The 15,824-nt window shown below is 45.5% G+C and overlaps 1 protein-coding gene across 6 annotated transcripts in view; it reads right to left on the reverse strand.

The window, feature by feature from the left end:
• ppargc1a (peroxisome proliferator-activated receptor gamma, coactivator 1 alpha) overlaps positions 1 to 15,824 on the reverse strand; it is a 267,696-nt gene that overhangs the window by 24,481 nt on the left and 227,391 nt on the right. For 3 of the 6 annotated variants that reach the window (XM_073475253.1, XM_073475252.1, XM_073475250.1), the window contains exons 1-2: positions 15,013 to 15,197; positions 12,191 to 12,370 (exon numbers count right to left, since the gene is read on the reverse strand). In XM_073475253.1, the coding sequence (XP_073331354.1) occupies positions 12,191 to 12,370; positions 15,013 to 15,060 (228 nt within the window). In that variant the 5' untranslated portion in view covers positions 15,061 to 15,197. Of the gene's footprint in view, positions 1 to 12,190; positions 12,371 to 15,012; positions 15,198 to 15,824 lie in introns of those variants that run through there. The other 3 variants (XM_073475249.1, XM_073475251.1, XM_073475248.1) reach the window with 1 other exon arrangement.

Raw genomic sequence — 15,824 nt, forward strand, 5'->3', positions numbered from 1 at the left:
TTTTCAATGCCAGCTTTAAGGACCACACCTTGCAGAGTTTCAGCACCAAAGTCAATCTACCACCAATGGCTCACTTGCCCCTTGTTTATTTATAAACAAAATCTCTGTGTGGGTGGACGTCAGGAGCTATGGCACCCAAAGGGGGTGACGCCAGGATAACCTGGCAACCTGCTGACGGACATGTCCACTTATATTGATTACTACAGCAGCTGCTGAGAGGAAAAGAGGGCAGGAAGAACAAAGAGAGAGGAGAAAAATTGTCTCAGTGGGAGCACTTTCTCGCCCATCCCGCTTAATGGACCTCACCGAATTAAAGAGATCTTAACAATCCTGGGCTAATTGTGGGATCACAATATATTAACCCCGCTCCAATTCTAAAGGGTGCCATTTTGTGGCTGTTTTATTCCAAATGCTTCAATTAGCCATAAAACATGCTGGCAAGTGCTGGCAGAGCTTCTCTCCTCCCTCCTTCACCCCAGCTTCCCCACGTTGGAAAAAAAGAAAGCCAACTCCAGTTGTTCATTATTAGTGAGGCCCTTTTGTTATCAGGCACGCTGTCTTTGAGGTTGTCCTTGCCTTTAACTCTTTTATTGAGTTCCACGGCACAGCATTGTGTTCCAGGAGATACTATTCACGCAGCTGATAACGGAAGGTGAAGGTGCTGTTTTAAACAAACACACACTTCTCAACACTGGGGCAAATAGCCAAATTAAATCTGCTAATTGCTTCTTGAGGATTCCAAGCTCCTGAGCAAATTTGCCAGGGATCAAATTTTAACGAGCTTTTGGGGGCAATGCATCATTTACATGTTAAAAGGAACCAAATGTGTTGTGAAAGTGCCAGGATGACAGAAGTGATCACTGAATAACACCAAGATGCAGTTTCAACAGCCCCGCTGTTATCTTCAAGTGAGAGGCAGAACATGTGGCAGACACTCTGGATGTGGGAAGATAAAATATCTCCCATTAAATGGGTCATCTGGTATTTAAAGTACTGTTTATTCCCACTGTCTTTTTCTGCTCACTCTTTCCTTCTCTCTTTCTGCAGATAGAGGAACGGCATCCAGTTAGTTCAGACAGAAAACATTCTTAATAAATTGGCGCCCAAATTGCATGGCGGGGTTAAATCTGTGCCTTGACAATTTAATTGCATTGCTTCAACTCAATCTTTTTTTTTTTTTCCCCTCTGCTCTCTGCTCTGTCAGATTTCAAAAACATCCCCTTGGATGAGGTTAAGCGACTAGCCAGACCTTCTAATCATGGCACAATCAAAAATTGCGGGGGGTATATGTGTGTGTGGCGAGCGAAGGGGGTCGTATCAAGTCGTCACATCTCGACTCTGCCAAGAAAAGCAGCCTTGGATTTGATAAACAAATAATGTCATTCTGTGTTATTACCCCCGGCCCCCAGATTTCAGAGGAAATAAATCAACGTCAGCCTCGCCGTTAAGGCGTTAGTCAGGCCTGACACGTCGGGCCGGTCACACAGGCACAACATATGGGAGCAGAGAAGGAGGGAGGAAAGAGAGGCAGGGAGGGTAAGGTACGGCACGATGCACGGCGAAGAGACAAATCATGGCAGCCGCCAGAGACGTCTGGTCATTTAGCATGAGCTTACTGAGATGGAGAGAGGGTGATTATGGCCTATACGGAGCGATGAAACCATACATAACACTGTTAAGTCCCTCTGTGTGTCTGTGTGTGTGTAAGGCAGCGCTGACACAGTCTGACGGTGTTCCAAATCATAAAACTAAATGTTAAACCTCAATTGTGGTCGGGGCTGTGATTGGCTCTGTAACACACAGCAGCCAACTGAAGGCTCCAGTCATTTTGCCTCTGACTACAGACCCAACAGAGCATCTTGTTATTCTGAAACTGAATTTCCTAAAATTACCCTATGGACTAGATATAGAGGGGCAATGTCTTATGGACACAAAAATCACAGTACTGGTATCTTCAAATTGCTTCTTTTGTCCAACCAAAATTCTAAAACCCAAAGACTCTTCATTTACTATCATTAATGACAAAGAAACGCAGCAAATCTCTACATTTAAAGGGAGAGGAAAGTCAAACTGGTGTGATAATAAAAACTCAGAAAAATGTTTTCCATAACTGAATAAACAAGCTTTCTCAGGGGAAAATAAGGTCCCCAGAACACTGTTTGAAGCTAGAAAGGTGGCAGGGTCCGCCACATATGAACAAAGTAAAACAGTATGAAATTGTGCTGTCCTTTAAGGTCAGTTTATTCAGTTTCTGAAAACAAAGAAAGTTTGTTTATTGTGTTTGTTAAGGCATGAAAAAATCAGTCAGAGAAGATCTTTCTCTTCTGATCAAAAATTCGACCTCTATTTTACATTACATTTTTTGCTTGACAAAAGATTAATTGGATATAAAAATAGTTGGCAACTAGTTGCAGCTCTACTACGTATTCAAAAGGAAAGCTTAGCCCCGCTGTCTCTCCTCTATTCTCACTGCTTCGGGTTCAGTACATTATTAGGTTTATCTTGATGGTTTGAGCTCTAAGTTGCTAAATGCAGACAAGATTGTCCAGTCCAAACAACAAGACAGCAGATTTTTAGCCTTCTCCATCCTACTTAGCCGTAATACCACAACTGGCCTTGCAATAATCCCTTCGCTCTGGCATAAAGTCACGATTTCTTGCCTCCATTTAAACAGAAATAACAGCTCTATGAATGAAGAAGAAGTGCTGTTGCAGAAGCTGACCGTTTACATGCCAGATGTCCATCTCGGTTTAGAAGGCTATGTGTGTTATCAATGAGGAAACATTGGAGCCATCAATGAGGATCAGGATGTGTGTGTGTGCAAGAGATGATGTATCTCCTGGGAACCATTTGAGACCGTTAGAGCACTATCAGATGAGCTGATGAGGGAAAGAGAGAGGAAAAGAGAAAGCGAGAAGAGGAGATATCAGTGTGTGAGAGAGAGTGAGCCAAAGACAGAAAGAGAACTGTTGTTACACATCCTGACACAGGCCAGATCCGATTCAGACACCGACCCAAGGGATGTTAGCAGTATCGTTCTTTGTGGAAAAATCCTTTGACCGGTAACCCTGCTGCTGCTAAAACTAACCACCTGAACTCTGTCACACATCTGCTGAGATCAGCTGTCACATGCCTTCAGACACACCGGGCTCTTTCTGCCTACCTTTGGGTCAGAAATCATCGGTTGTGCAACTTTCTGCAAAGGCACACATAGGAAGACATGCAATGAACCCCAGAGATCGAACAGCTGGAGAGACGACATAATCCACCAATGTACCACCAGAAATAATCTAATAACATCCATCCAAACCCGCCATAAAATGCATGCACACTTGTGTTTATATCAACTCACACCGCTCTCACGCAGCTATCCAAACAAGCAATAGGAACGCAGGGGGGGTTCGGTGTGTCCTGGTGGAGCCTCCCCATCTACAGTCCTGCCCCAAGCTGCTGTTGTTTTCCTACTCCAGCCGTCCAACAGATGGTCCAAGCAACCGTTTGCTAACACCACAGAATCACACACCATCGTAATGATTGGACACTCACTCTTTTGTTTTGGCAGCTACTTCCCAATCGGCTTGGCACGGGGAAGCACTGATTGCTGTGATTGCTCTGACTTTGACTTGCTTTGACGGTCACAGCAGGAGGCGGGGGATAACAGACATTTGGAGCCTCGAATAAGAAATATTCAGCTAGATGCAGAGATGGGATGAAGAATGGTGCTTCCCTCTGCTTTTTTCGCCTAATGGCATGCAAATAGCTATTTGCTTAAGTCGGCAGCTCTGAATGTGCACCACTAAGCAAGGGGGCCTTTGAACATACTGTTACACTGTTGATAATGCGCTAGAGGAACACAGGGAGGGGGAACAGAGCAAGTGCAGAGAGAGGAGACTGTTTCCAATGTCCATCTCTCTAAATGGACACATGGCCACATTTCCTGGCTGGTGTGTAAGCCTGCCATCAGCAGTCAAGCGTAGCTATCCATAAAACAATTACAAACACACACAGAAGGTTGGTCACTTTGGTTTTGACATTTACATAGATTTGCGAGGGGAGCGGAATGGACCAGAACTTCTTGTTTTTCGCACTGAGGACTCAGTGTTATTATCCACTGCTGACACCACCTTTACACACTGACAACCACATGCGCGCGCACACACACACACATGCGTACACCTGCACACAAGCGCAGCTCCTGACCTTTCAGGCCCTGCCAAGCCCATCGAGGGTTTGTGGCGTTTCATTTGTCACATTAATGTCTTCCTCGGAAAGATGCCAGCGCAAGGAGAGCCAAGGTACAGTGGACGAGATACAGTGGTCTTCAGTGTTTCAGACAAAAGCTGTGTTTCTGTGTCATTGTCCTATTCTACAGCTCTGCGTGCATGTGTTGTGTGTGTATGCGGGGGGATGCAATATCACAAATTTATGGTAATTGAAATGGCGGAATCTTTTGGGGGAAATGCAGTCAATTTGATTCTGCGGCAAAAAAGGTCACCCTATTCAATTTGCACTCAATGGCATACGAGGTGCGACAGGGAAACACCTGAAAGCAAACGATCTTATCAAGGCCTCACAGGCTTCACCACTTACCCACTGCATAAAAGCTATTTGCTGATTACTAAATAAACGCATTATCTTTTACCTTGACTTCTGTGTGCGCGGGTGCCTTGTCGCTCTTGGATCCAGGTAGGGAGGCTGCCACTGCAGTGTGTGCGCCTCTTATCCGTGTCGTGACTTTGTGAGCGCGTTATCTGAATGGTTCTCTGTCTTGCGCACTTTCAAGTGCCATATGAGTATGGGCTGCACGTGTAGCAGCGGTGGTCAAACACTGAGGACTTCACAAGCCTTTTGCATGTTGTGTGAGTGGTAACGATGTGGGGATCTTTACAAGAAAAGAAATGAAAACGCATCAAAGGAATTGTGCACTTCAGTCGATACAATCCCAACTTGTTGACGTGATTCAGGGATACTATGAGAAAGGATGAATGGGGCATGAAAGCTCTCAGAGTCTCTCTTTGTAGCATCAACATGGAATGTTGAGGTGTGTTTCATCTTAATCTAGGATCTATTCTCCGTGGAATACTGATCGTGTTACCTTTAGTTTGGATAGCTTACACCCTTGCTGAGCAGACCACTGTTATATGTCTGCCAAATGCAGAATGATCAATGGTCGCTGACCACTTGATGACAAGCGCCCAACACTCGAAATCCCTTCCCAATCTTCCCATCGAGTTATTATACAACACAGCCCACAGCCATATGAAAAGAGCTTTGGCTGGCCGCTGTATGGCCTGAAAATGGTCTTCTGTAGAGAGCCTGATTAACAAGCAGACAATTTTCGAGCTGTTGACTTCCTGAGGTCAACAGCACTGTCATGGCAGATAAATGCAGCAGATTTATCCTGGATACACCACTTCACATTCTCACAATACACATTTTACAATTCACGTGATAAAAAACATGCTAGCTTTAGCTATGTTGATGCCAACTAATCACGTGTTCTAAGTATGTGCAAAAGTAAATCAAGATTGCGTAGAAACTGCTCTTTTTGGGGCCTCAACTCAATCAGCAGTTCCTTAAGTGGGACTTTTTTTCTAGTCGTTTTCAGTTCCAAATATTATATTCATACAAGTAAGTTTTTGTTTCCCAAAAAGTAGAGTGGAGGGAATGTTTTCTATCTGCAGTGACCAAATGTCTGTAAAAGCCTCTGCTTTCAGTTCGGACTCGGGAGCTACTGATTGGGCAGCAAGTGAGTCATCCAAGCATCCAGTCACTCATGCATCAGCAGAGCCTCAGAGAGCCTCTTGAACTATTTGAGGCCTGTGCAGACTTAAATGCTTCAGGGGGAAAATAAGCTGGAGCTGTAAGCATGCAGTGCACATCATAAAGCTTAGTTAGAATGGGGAGTTTTTTTTCCTGTATGGATGACAGAGTCTTAAAAAAAAGGACGAGGGGAAATGAGTCCTTCACATGTACAGTACGAGATGGCAGTGCGCATGGCATTTATCTAGATTATTAAACTTTTATAAATTAAACACTCAAAAAAGGCACTCGGATGTACTTAAATGCTTTTTCTCTGACAATTTCATTAAAGAGCGGTATCACGACTCTCTTGGATCAAAAAGTCAAATCTTTTAACTTGATTATACTAGACTATGATGGTTTCTGCTATGTTATGAAGACTAACAGAGCTAATCAGAGCTAACTCAAGGACCAGATTAACATCAACTGATCTGGTTTTTGCTGACCCATAGTTGTACACCTTCAACCTTGCTACAGGTGCAACAGAACACGCTTCTGACGAGGGCTGCAACTAACCATTATTTTCATTGTTGACTAATCTGCCAATTATTTTCGTGATACATTGTTTAGCCTATAAGATGTTGAAAAAACTGAAAAATGCTAATCACACTTTCCTAGAGCCCAAATTAACAACATCAAAATGCCTCTTTTGTCCAAAAAGCAGCCAAAAACCCAAAGACTCTTCTTTTACCATCATGAATGACAGAGAAAAGCAGCAAATCCTTACATTTTCATAAGCAAATGTTTGACATTTGGTAGCACTTTATAATAAACATCATTAATACATAATAAACTTATAGTTAATTAAACCTTGGTTAATAGTTATTTCGCTGTTAACAAACAACTGCAACTGATGTTGATAATACTTTACAATTGCTCAATAAATGGTTAATGAAGCATTCAATTCATTTTTAAGAGTTAACTAACTATTAACTTAAGTTTAATTAACTATTCATTTACCATTTATTAATGATGATTATTATACATCTTAGTTTAAGAAATTACTGAAACGATTAATCGATTATCAAAATAAAAACATTTGATCGACTAATCAGTCAACAATCACTGCAGCTCTACTTCTGATCATACTCAACAGTACTCATCAGTGATGCTGAGTGTGGTCAAATACGCAGCCAAACAAATTTCAACCAGACTTCTTTTTTGTTGCTTGAATATTTGCCAGCTACTCCTGTGATGTCTTTTATTCTTCTCTGGAAGCTGTGTTACACACACATAGGGATTGACAGAATATGGCAGACTACCAGAGCAGAAGGGCTAGCCAAGGCGACTGCCACTTGCTGGCACTGAATACACACACACACACACACACACACACACACACACCTGGGATCGATTGGCCTTTCCTGGAGAGGGGAAGCAGCCTATCGCCCAAGACTGATAGTGCTTCACCATGAATCACAGCGCTCGCTGATTGAAGGCCTCTCTCCATCCGCTTCCCCCCTTTCTCGCTCTCTCTGTCGAGGTTTCCCCTTTTTGTCTGTTATTCACACTGATTTCTCACTACTGCCTATCGCTTTCACTCCTTCCTTTGTACCCCTCTCCCTGTCACTCTTTGATCAAGTCATTTCATCTCTGTGCAAACACTGACTTGCACTTCCTCTGTCTTCTTTGGTTGCATGAGGGGGGAGAGTATAAAAGCATTCTAGGAATACACTGTTTTTACCAGCCCCGCTCCAAAAGTGTACGCTATTAAATAATACAAGGAAGGTTGGCCTTATCGCATGGCATCGTTGCAACATGTTGCTGTGTGTGTGAGAGTATGAGTCGGGTGGGGGGTGGTGGGTGGGGGGGGTTGGATTATTGGCTTAGTGTTTTGGCCAGGTTTAAGTGAAACAGCCCTGAAAGGCTCTTAGTGGAGATTACCCCAGGTACTAAAAATAGTCATTCCCACCCAATACACACACACACACACACACACACACAAAACAGAAAGCGATGAAAGTGTTGTGTCTAGCCAGGAAAGACCACTATCTGATCTTTGTATAGGGTGTCTCAATTACACAAAGACACACACGTGCACATGCACACGTCGGTGGCTCTGGTGTGATGAGAGAGATGGGCTATCCACCGGGGGCCGGGGATCAGCTGGGGCAGGAACACCAAACCATGCCTCAATCAGCAGCAGCGGCCCACTGGGAGCGTGAGTTGTGCTGAGTGTGTGTGTGTGTGTGTGAGAGAGAGGCAGGGAGAGAGAGAGAGGCAGCCAAGCAGCCACCACCAGACCAAAGGATGTTCCCTTGCTCTTTTTCCAAACATTCCCTAAGGGGACTTTCTTTTTTGGCCATATCCACCCCTCTTACTCCCTATTCCTTTATTTTTCCCTTCCTCCTTCCAGAAGCGATTGTTGGAGGCCAGAATATATTTGTTTAGCCACTGCTGCTTCAACTCTCCCATCAGCCAGGAACAAATGCTTTGCCTTGGGAGCGAAAAAGACAGAGGGAGAGGAGGGATGGCAGAGAGCGGAGCCCACAGTGTTGCAGGGCGGCGGGCTGAGAGCTCTTGTTGTGGAGTGGATCTGACAGACGCTCCAAGATGACACGGGCTTGGACAGCCTAAGTCTGCATCTCTCTACTACACGTCTGCGCCGACTTGTCTGTGCTCCCCTCTCATTTGTGTATCTTGAAACAGCATAGCCGCGGGTCTGAGAGCAGAGCGCCGCTTGCCTTCAGTTCGACAGTGATGGAGGATTTCTTCCATCAGACAGTGCAAACAATGTATCAGCACAGTGAAAACTGAAGGGAACTTGAGATGAGGAAAGTATGGTGTATTCTAATAAGACTCACTTGAGAAAATCATATTATACAGTGGAATATGATAATCCATACACCCTTTGCTAGAGCGGTGAACTGGTGCGGGTGGTGTACTCTCAAATGTCAGCATAAATTTGCAAAATAAACGCAACCGGCATTCAGCAGGGAGTAGAAACAGGGACAATAAGGGTCTCTGCTGTCTGTGTGTGTGTGTTTGTGTGTGTGTGGGCGTGACACAGAGGGTCTGTGACTTTGTGCACACGCATCCATCGCCAACAAGTGTGTGAGCTAATCTATGCTTGCACGTGTTTGCAGTGAAGGAGGGGAAAACATTTGATCGCAGCATGTTTTTATCAAAGCCGGCTAAAGATGACCTGATCGATCTAATCTGCCTTTGCTTAAGAATAAGCGCCTGAGCATCTGTCCAAAAATGAGCAAGACAAAGCACGAAAATGCCTTGTTAAGTCTGATGCCATCACACCACATCCTGTTGGAGCTATATAAAGAGTTTGTAATGACTGACATGTGTGTCCTCATGTGCATTTACTTGCAGCATGTCCCTACACAATATCTGAGTAATGCTTTAAGCCTCGGGATCTTATTTTACTACCTGCAAAGCCCACAACCTTTTACTTCCAATCCACAAAGTTCAAGCTTCATCTTGTCTATATGTTTGTCTCCATCTGTCGCCATGTCTGTCTTGGCCTATTCTGTCTATCTTTGCACCTCCCTTTGTCCCACCTGTCCCACTATCATCAGTATATCACAAAACAGGGCAGCGATTTCATGTCAGTAGGCACACTCAGTGCCAATTTTCTTCCATATTCTTGTAGGCTGACTCAACCTAGAACAACTGGAAATGCCTTCATCTGTGTGATGTGGTCGTGCTGCATCCCAGTGCGACCGCCGGCGGGACGTCCGCATTGGAACGAGCCGCGTTTCCGTCAATCAAACGGTTGGAGCTCGACATGAAATCTAAGTGGAGATCTGCAGTTAAAAAGACATTGGGTCACGCTTCTGTGCCATTGTCTTTGGCAGTACATTGGGAACTTATTGGAGTAACCACCCCTTAACAACTGCAGCCCAAAATAGACTGTGGACTTTCACGGTCGGCCCGTTTTGAAGAGGTGTCAAACACACCGAGCCAGGAGCGATAGCTGTTATGCGTGCGTGTGTGTGTGCATGTGTGTGCGTGTGTGTGTGTGTGTGTGTGTGTGTGTGTGTGTGTGTGTGTGTGTGTTACAAGAGGGGGGTTGCGGTGTATCATTCTCCACATTTCGTGTCAGGGACAGTTGGGACAGTGGCAGGGAAGGGAGCAAAAGGCCAGCCAGGGGACAGCTTGTGATCTAAGACCGTATGCTGCTTATGGAACAGAACACTCACATAAACAGATAGAAACATGGGCTTATTCACATTCAGACGCACACTTACACTGCTTAAACAGAGTGTAAACAAATTCTGTTGTCCCCTTAATTGTCAAATAAGACTTTCTCTGATGTGACAACTATGTTTCTGGTCCCTGCTGCACTGTATAACCAAGTCAAACGCTGTTTACTCATTTGCTACCGTCTGTCACATGGAGCTGCGACCTGAATAAAAGCCTCAGAGCAAGAAAAACAATAGGTGTTTGTCTTTCTGTCTGAGCTGCAAATCATTTCAACAGCTGACTTACTTGAACTAATGAAAGCTGGTTCAAACTTCCAGGGAGCATGATGTTTGATGGGGATTTTTTAAAGAGAGGCCTCGGTGTGACAGCTGCATGCAGCTGTTCCACATGTTACTTGATAATCCTCTACCTAATTTTTCTTAAAACACACGGTGATTTGTGAAGAGGAAAGGGAAATGTATGAAAACAAAGAATACACTTGCAGGCTTTAAGTCTGCCCAGTTAACATTAATTAACATGTTCTCTAATCTTCAGCTTTTGATTGGATGCTTCTCTGCACTATGTAGAGGCCAATCAGGGGGGCGCAGGAAGTACAGCTGCAGCCCCGGCTTTCTGATCCTTGCCGAGCGGCAAACTTTCCCCTGTCAGATTAAGTAGGATTAGCTGGATCCTGCCGTATGATGAACTGAGCACTTCATATGGTGACTTGAAACTTTCCAAAGATGGAAAAAAAATCCCTGGTCAGGGAAATGCATTACTTGCTTTGCTACCCCAGTTTTCACTGCTTGATTAGAAGCCTTTCCATATCCTCAGCATAATACAATAGCTGCTGGCTTGTTGAGTGTGTGAAAACATCGCCCGCTCACTGCGATGTACAGTATTTGTGTGGATGTGAACACGTGTGCTGGTGTGCAGGAGCATGTGCCCGTGCAGGCACACAAATACAACACTGGTAGTCATACATGGCTTCTTGTTCAGAACTTGTTCCCTCATCAGGGTCCTCAGTGTGCTAAGTTCCATTGTGTTTTAAAATTACACACATACACACACACACACACAAACACGCGCACACACAAGCACATGCATACACTCTCATTGGTATTTTTATCCATCCCCAGAGCCACTCGGTGGCTGCGAGCCATATCACTCTCAGATGACAGGAGGAGCCACGGTCACACCGGCTAAACTTAAGGCCCCCCCCCCCCCCCCCCCCCCCACCCCCCCCCCCACCCCCCGTGTGTGCGCGTGTATGTGTGTTGGGGTGGTCCACAGAGGTAGAATGTGTGGTGATATAAAGAGACTCTGAGAAAGGTGGCAGTGGTAGGGAGGAGGTCAAACGTGGAAAGAATTTAGTCTGTTATCAACTGTTGCCTGCATGACCAGTGAGGAGGCGCACACACACACACACACACACACACACAGACCCTGAAAACGTGACTACATGACAGGGCCATAGGCACACACACGCACCCTCAGACAGGGTTTTTCCTCCTGAGGCGAGGCTAAAGCATCCAATCTCAGTCTTTCTTGTCTATCTCTGGCACTGATAAAGGCTTATAATGAACTGGGGACTGGAAGTCAGTCCCAAGACCGATGGCTTTATGGCCCTGGCCAGATCATCACCCTCTGTGGACTTCGTTTGTCACTGGGTGAGAAGAGAAAGAGAGAGTCAGACGGAGAGAGGCAGGGTGGGAGGAGACAAAGAGAAAGACGAGGGGAGAGAGAGGGGGGGCGGGAGGCAAAGATTAAAGTTTTACACTCCAACCTTTGAGAAGCGTTTTGCAATACAGCCGCCGTGTCTACAGTTTACTACCTGAGTGTACCTTTCAGATGTATGCCGCATTACTGACTCTGGGCACAAATAAATGCTCCAAGTTTTGATAAGCGAGCCTACCGTCGCGGCCAGGATCCAAACAAGGGGACAAAGGTCCTCCTGGGCTTATCGTTCTTCACGTTATCTCACCTTTTGTACTTCGGAGCAATGTAAAAGCATGTTTGTAAACTGGTAACAGTTGTACATTTTGATTGGCTCCCGTTCAAGAGTGTGATAGTGCGATGTGTTTGCGAGGGCATGTTATTATTCCAGCTCCCTCCTGACCCCTGGGAGCGCTTAGAATGAAATCACTGTGGATGCAAAGATGTTCCATAGCACCGTGATGCTTGGAAACGTGCAGTAAAGAACAGATACTGATGAAGGTAATGAACGCTAGACAACGTAAGCTTCACTTACCTCAAAGAGATTGGATGCCTCGTTGCCATACTGAGCGGAAATGATCTCCGATTGGTCACTGTACCATTTGAGGCCACCCAGGAAGCTGTCTGCATCTAAGTCGCTGACGTCCAGCTCTGAGAGGTCAAGTTCAGGGAGGTCTGGGCAGAGGGGCTGGTCTTCACCAACCAAGGCAGCACACTGGAGGAGAAGAAAAACAACAAAGATGGTCAGACATCAAAAAAACAAAAAAACAAAAAATACAATCACAAATCTTTCATATGCAAATCAGTCTCTGAAGTCTTTGTGCCAAGTTTGAAAACAATGGCGGAATCAAAATCTGGACAGGAGTCAAACGAGTCCTCATACATCTGTACGACACAAAGAGCCATTCAGGCTTCTCATCCCGCTGACAAAATAAGTTTGAAATTCCCACATTTAATGATTCTAGTTTTTTGACAGGTTTTTTGACCTGCACCCTGCAGCACACCGCGTCCTCCCACCATCAGATTGGCGCTGGCCTCCTGTGCTGCTAAACGCTGCCTGTTGACATTTTGTTATTCACCAGCCACTTTTATGTAATCTAGCCAATGTGTACTGTATGTGGCAGCTGTTCCTGCTTCCTCTCCTGCACAAATCATCAGCTCTGCTCTGGCTGCCAGTAGTGAGGGGCTCTGGACTGGAAATAAACAGGGATTTGTTGCTGTGAAAAAGGTGTTTTAGGCAACAAGTTAAGCACAACAGATATTTACCATGTGTGGAACAACAATTCCTTGATGTTGCTCAGCTATTAATTGCTCTTACCCAGCAGAACTGTACACATTATTATGGATTATGTTCTCAGTTAAGTATGCAACCCCCCGAGCAGGAAACCATCTGTGTGCTGTGCTCCATACAAACTTTGAGATCTACAGTCAGAGATCATTAAAAAGGCAAAAACGCACCAGAGTCGAGGCGTGTTTACACTCTGTTACCGTGCACATTCAAATCCAAGCCTGAGAGGACAGCCTCATGTCTTCTGTCTAATAGGCTACACGCTCCTAATTCTGTTGACAACGCGTATGAACGCTAAAGGATGGCCTTAAGAGAGATATATGATAGATATCCCTAGGCGAAGCTGGGAGGTATTTGGCCCGCAGAGTGAAGAGGGATGAGAGTCGGGTTCGGCTCAGGGCAAAGCTGGGAGACGGATGCTGTGCCAAGTAGGAAAAACCGCCCAGACACCGGTGTCACAGTTCATCTGTCGGCGGATCCGCACCAACACGAATACACCATGACTTAGACTGTGATGAGACAAATCCGTTATGTTACCACCGCAGCAGCGAAGCAAAGGGGACAGATTCACTGCGTCTTAGGCTCCCCCCCGCGATGATCCAGCCTGACAAGGCACGGGATGGAAAAAAAAAAAAACGGTGGCAGAGGCTGGACGTCCTATGCCCAATTATCTTATGGACTTCTTGGGTGAACTAATGAAATAGCGCCGCCAGACAGACAATCAGGGCGCTCCACCACGGCGCTCCAGTGATTTACGCACGCATCGCACATAAAAGCACCTGCTAGGGGGGAGATTATTAGAGGAATGACTGAAGTCCGGGATGACAGTTCTCTCAGCTTTTATTCAATCTACGTGCATGCGTTTCTTGGAATAAAGGGGAGCTCCGAAAGAACGCGGACTGACACTGACAGATTAAACGCTATCCAAACGGCGAGGAAGACGCTCTCCTGAAGCCTACCTGGCTGAAGTGACAGATTAAAGTGCAAAAGGAGCGCCTCTGAATGAAAAGCGAGCCACTAAATCGGTCGGAAATAGCAGAGTCTTACTTTTACTGAGCGAAGGCAGTTTTCTTTCTCATATTCTCATCACGCAGCTCTGGATAAGCACAAATATGCAGCCAGACTGCAGTCACATCATGTAGTTACTGTGAAAAAAACATCCTGGAGCATCACTGAGCTCGTGCATGCAGACTAAGTACAGCCAGGTAGACTTCAACGTCCACAACAAGCAGGACGGAGTCGGTAAATAAGGGCAAAAAGGGGGACGAGCAAGTATCCTTTTGATGTGCTTTAATCAGAAAGCTGAGACAACTACATTCAAACGACGACGGGAGCGAGTAAGAGAGAATTATTTGCATGAAGAGGCAGGAAATACGCAGATGAAACGACGTTTAATTTCAGCTTCTGGCTGGATGCGAGGTTGCTGTCCAGCCAGTGCAGCGCTGCTCCGGCCGGGATGTTGGCACACAGACGTGCCCCAGTACCGTTATTATTATGATGCTCCTGCGCAATGCCAGATAGCGGGTCCGTCAGTGTGCACAACCTTTGCTCTCGCCTCTGAAAAGAACATGCGGCAGCCCGACACAGCACATCAAAGGGATTGTTATCGTCAGTGGGTTTCATTCGTCAGCGAAAATACCTGACTTTGAGACATTTCAGTCATTTCGCCATGAAAACCTTCTCGGGCACCGGAGCGCGTGCAGTCCGCGGCTGCTGGAAAAAGAAATCCCGCTCGAGATCCTACGAGGCAAGCGCTGGTCCCCGAGCCTGTGCACGCATTACAACAACTACATCTTTAACTGAGGTGAAAAGGGAGAATCCGCACATTCCCTCCACTTGTCATATATTCCCGTGTTGTATATCCCCCGCATCCTCAAAATGTGTCCAGACGCGCACTACACCGGCATGCCACCACCAGCACCAGCACCAGCAGCAGAGCAGAAGGAGAAGACAGAGTATGTGCAAATCACTGGCTCAGTGCTGTCCATCGTTCCAGGGGCAAAAAAAAAGAAAGTCCAGAAGGCTATAAAGCTGAAAGAAGTCGGATTTTTTTTTAAAGATGCGCTCACCTCTAATTCTCTCCACACCGAGTCCTGGTTACACCTGTCCCACGCCATCCAGCCACTGAATGACGGTCCGGAAAAGAAAAAAAAAGAAAAAAAAAAAGAAAAAAGAAAGAAAAATCAAGTAAAAAAGAAATCCACACACGCTTCCCACTCGCTCTCACACAGGCAACTGCTGCCCCTCGCCGAGAATGAACCGAGGGCACCTGTCTTACAACTGCTTTCCATCACATGACAAAGCTATTAAAAGTAGGCAGGGGAGTGACTCCGCGTCCACACTACTCGCCAGTGACGCGCGGTGAGCAGGCGGGGTCTGGCTGCGCACATAGTAAAATCCTCTCCGTGCACTGCAAAAAATGTCCATCTTAAAACCATGTCAGGCGCAATCTGTCTCTATATACAGTAGGCTGTATATTAATTCAAAACGTAGCCAAGAAACTCTGCTTGTTGGTTGGGACACAAACAAATAGACTGATCTTAAAACTAAATCCAGCTGCTTTGCTGAAATACATTGTTAAACAAAGTCTTTTGTTCAAGTTTGTGATGTCATATTTGTTGTAAAATGTGAAGAAGCGACCTAAAATGATCAATCACTCATTTTTTTGCAGTGTGGGCGTCACACGTAGCGACTCTGGACTAAATTAGTGTGAATTTGATGTTGTAGTTTTGAATCATTAAATGTAAAGATTGTATATGCAAATTTAGGGTCAATGTCTGAGCACCTCGGAGTGATCCCTGATCTTTTCCAGCTGCCCCGAAAAGTCCTGCGAAACATAACTGCACCTTTTTGGATAACCATAAATTGAAATCCCTTCATG

The sequence above is a fragment of the Pagrus major genome, chromosome 10, assembly GCF_040436345.1.
Source record: "Pagrus major chromosome 10, Pma_NU_1.0".
Taxonomy (NCBI): Eukaryota; Metazoa; Chordata; class Actinopteri; order Spariformes; family Sparidae; genus Pagrus; species Pagrus major.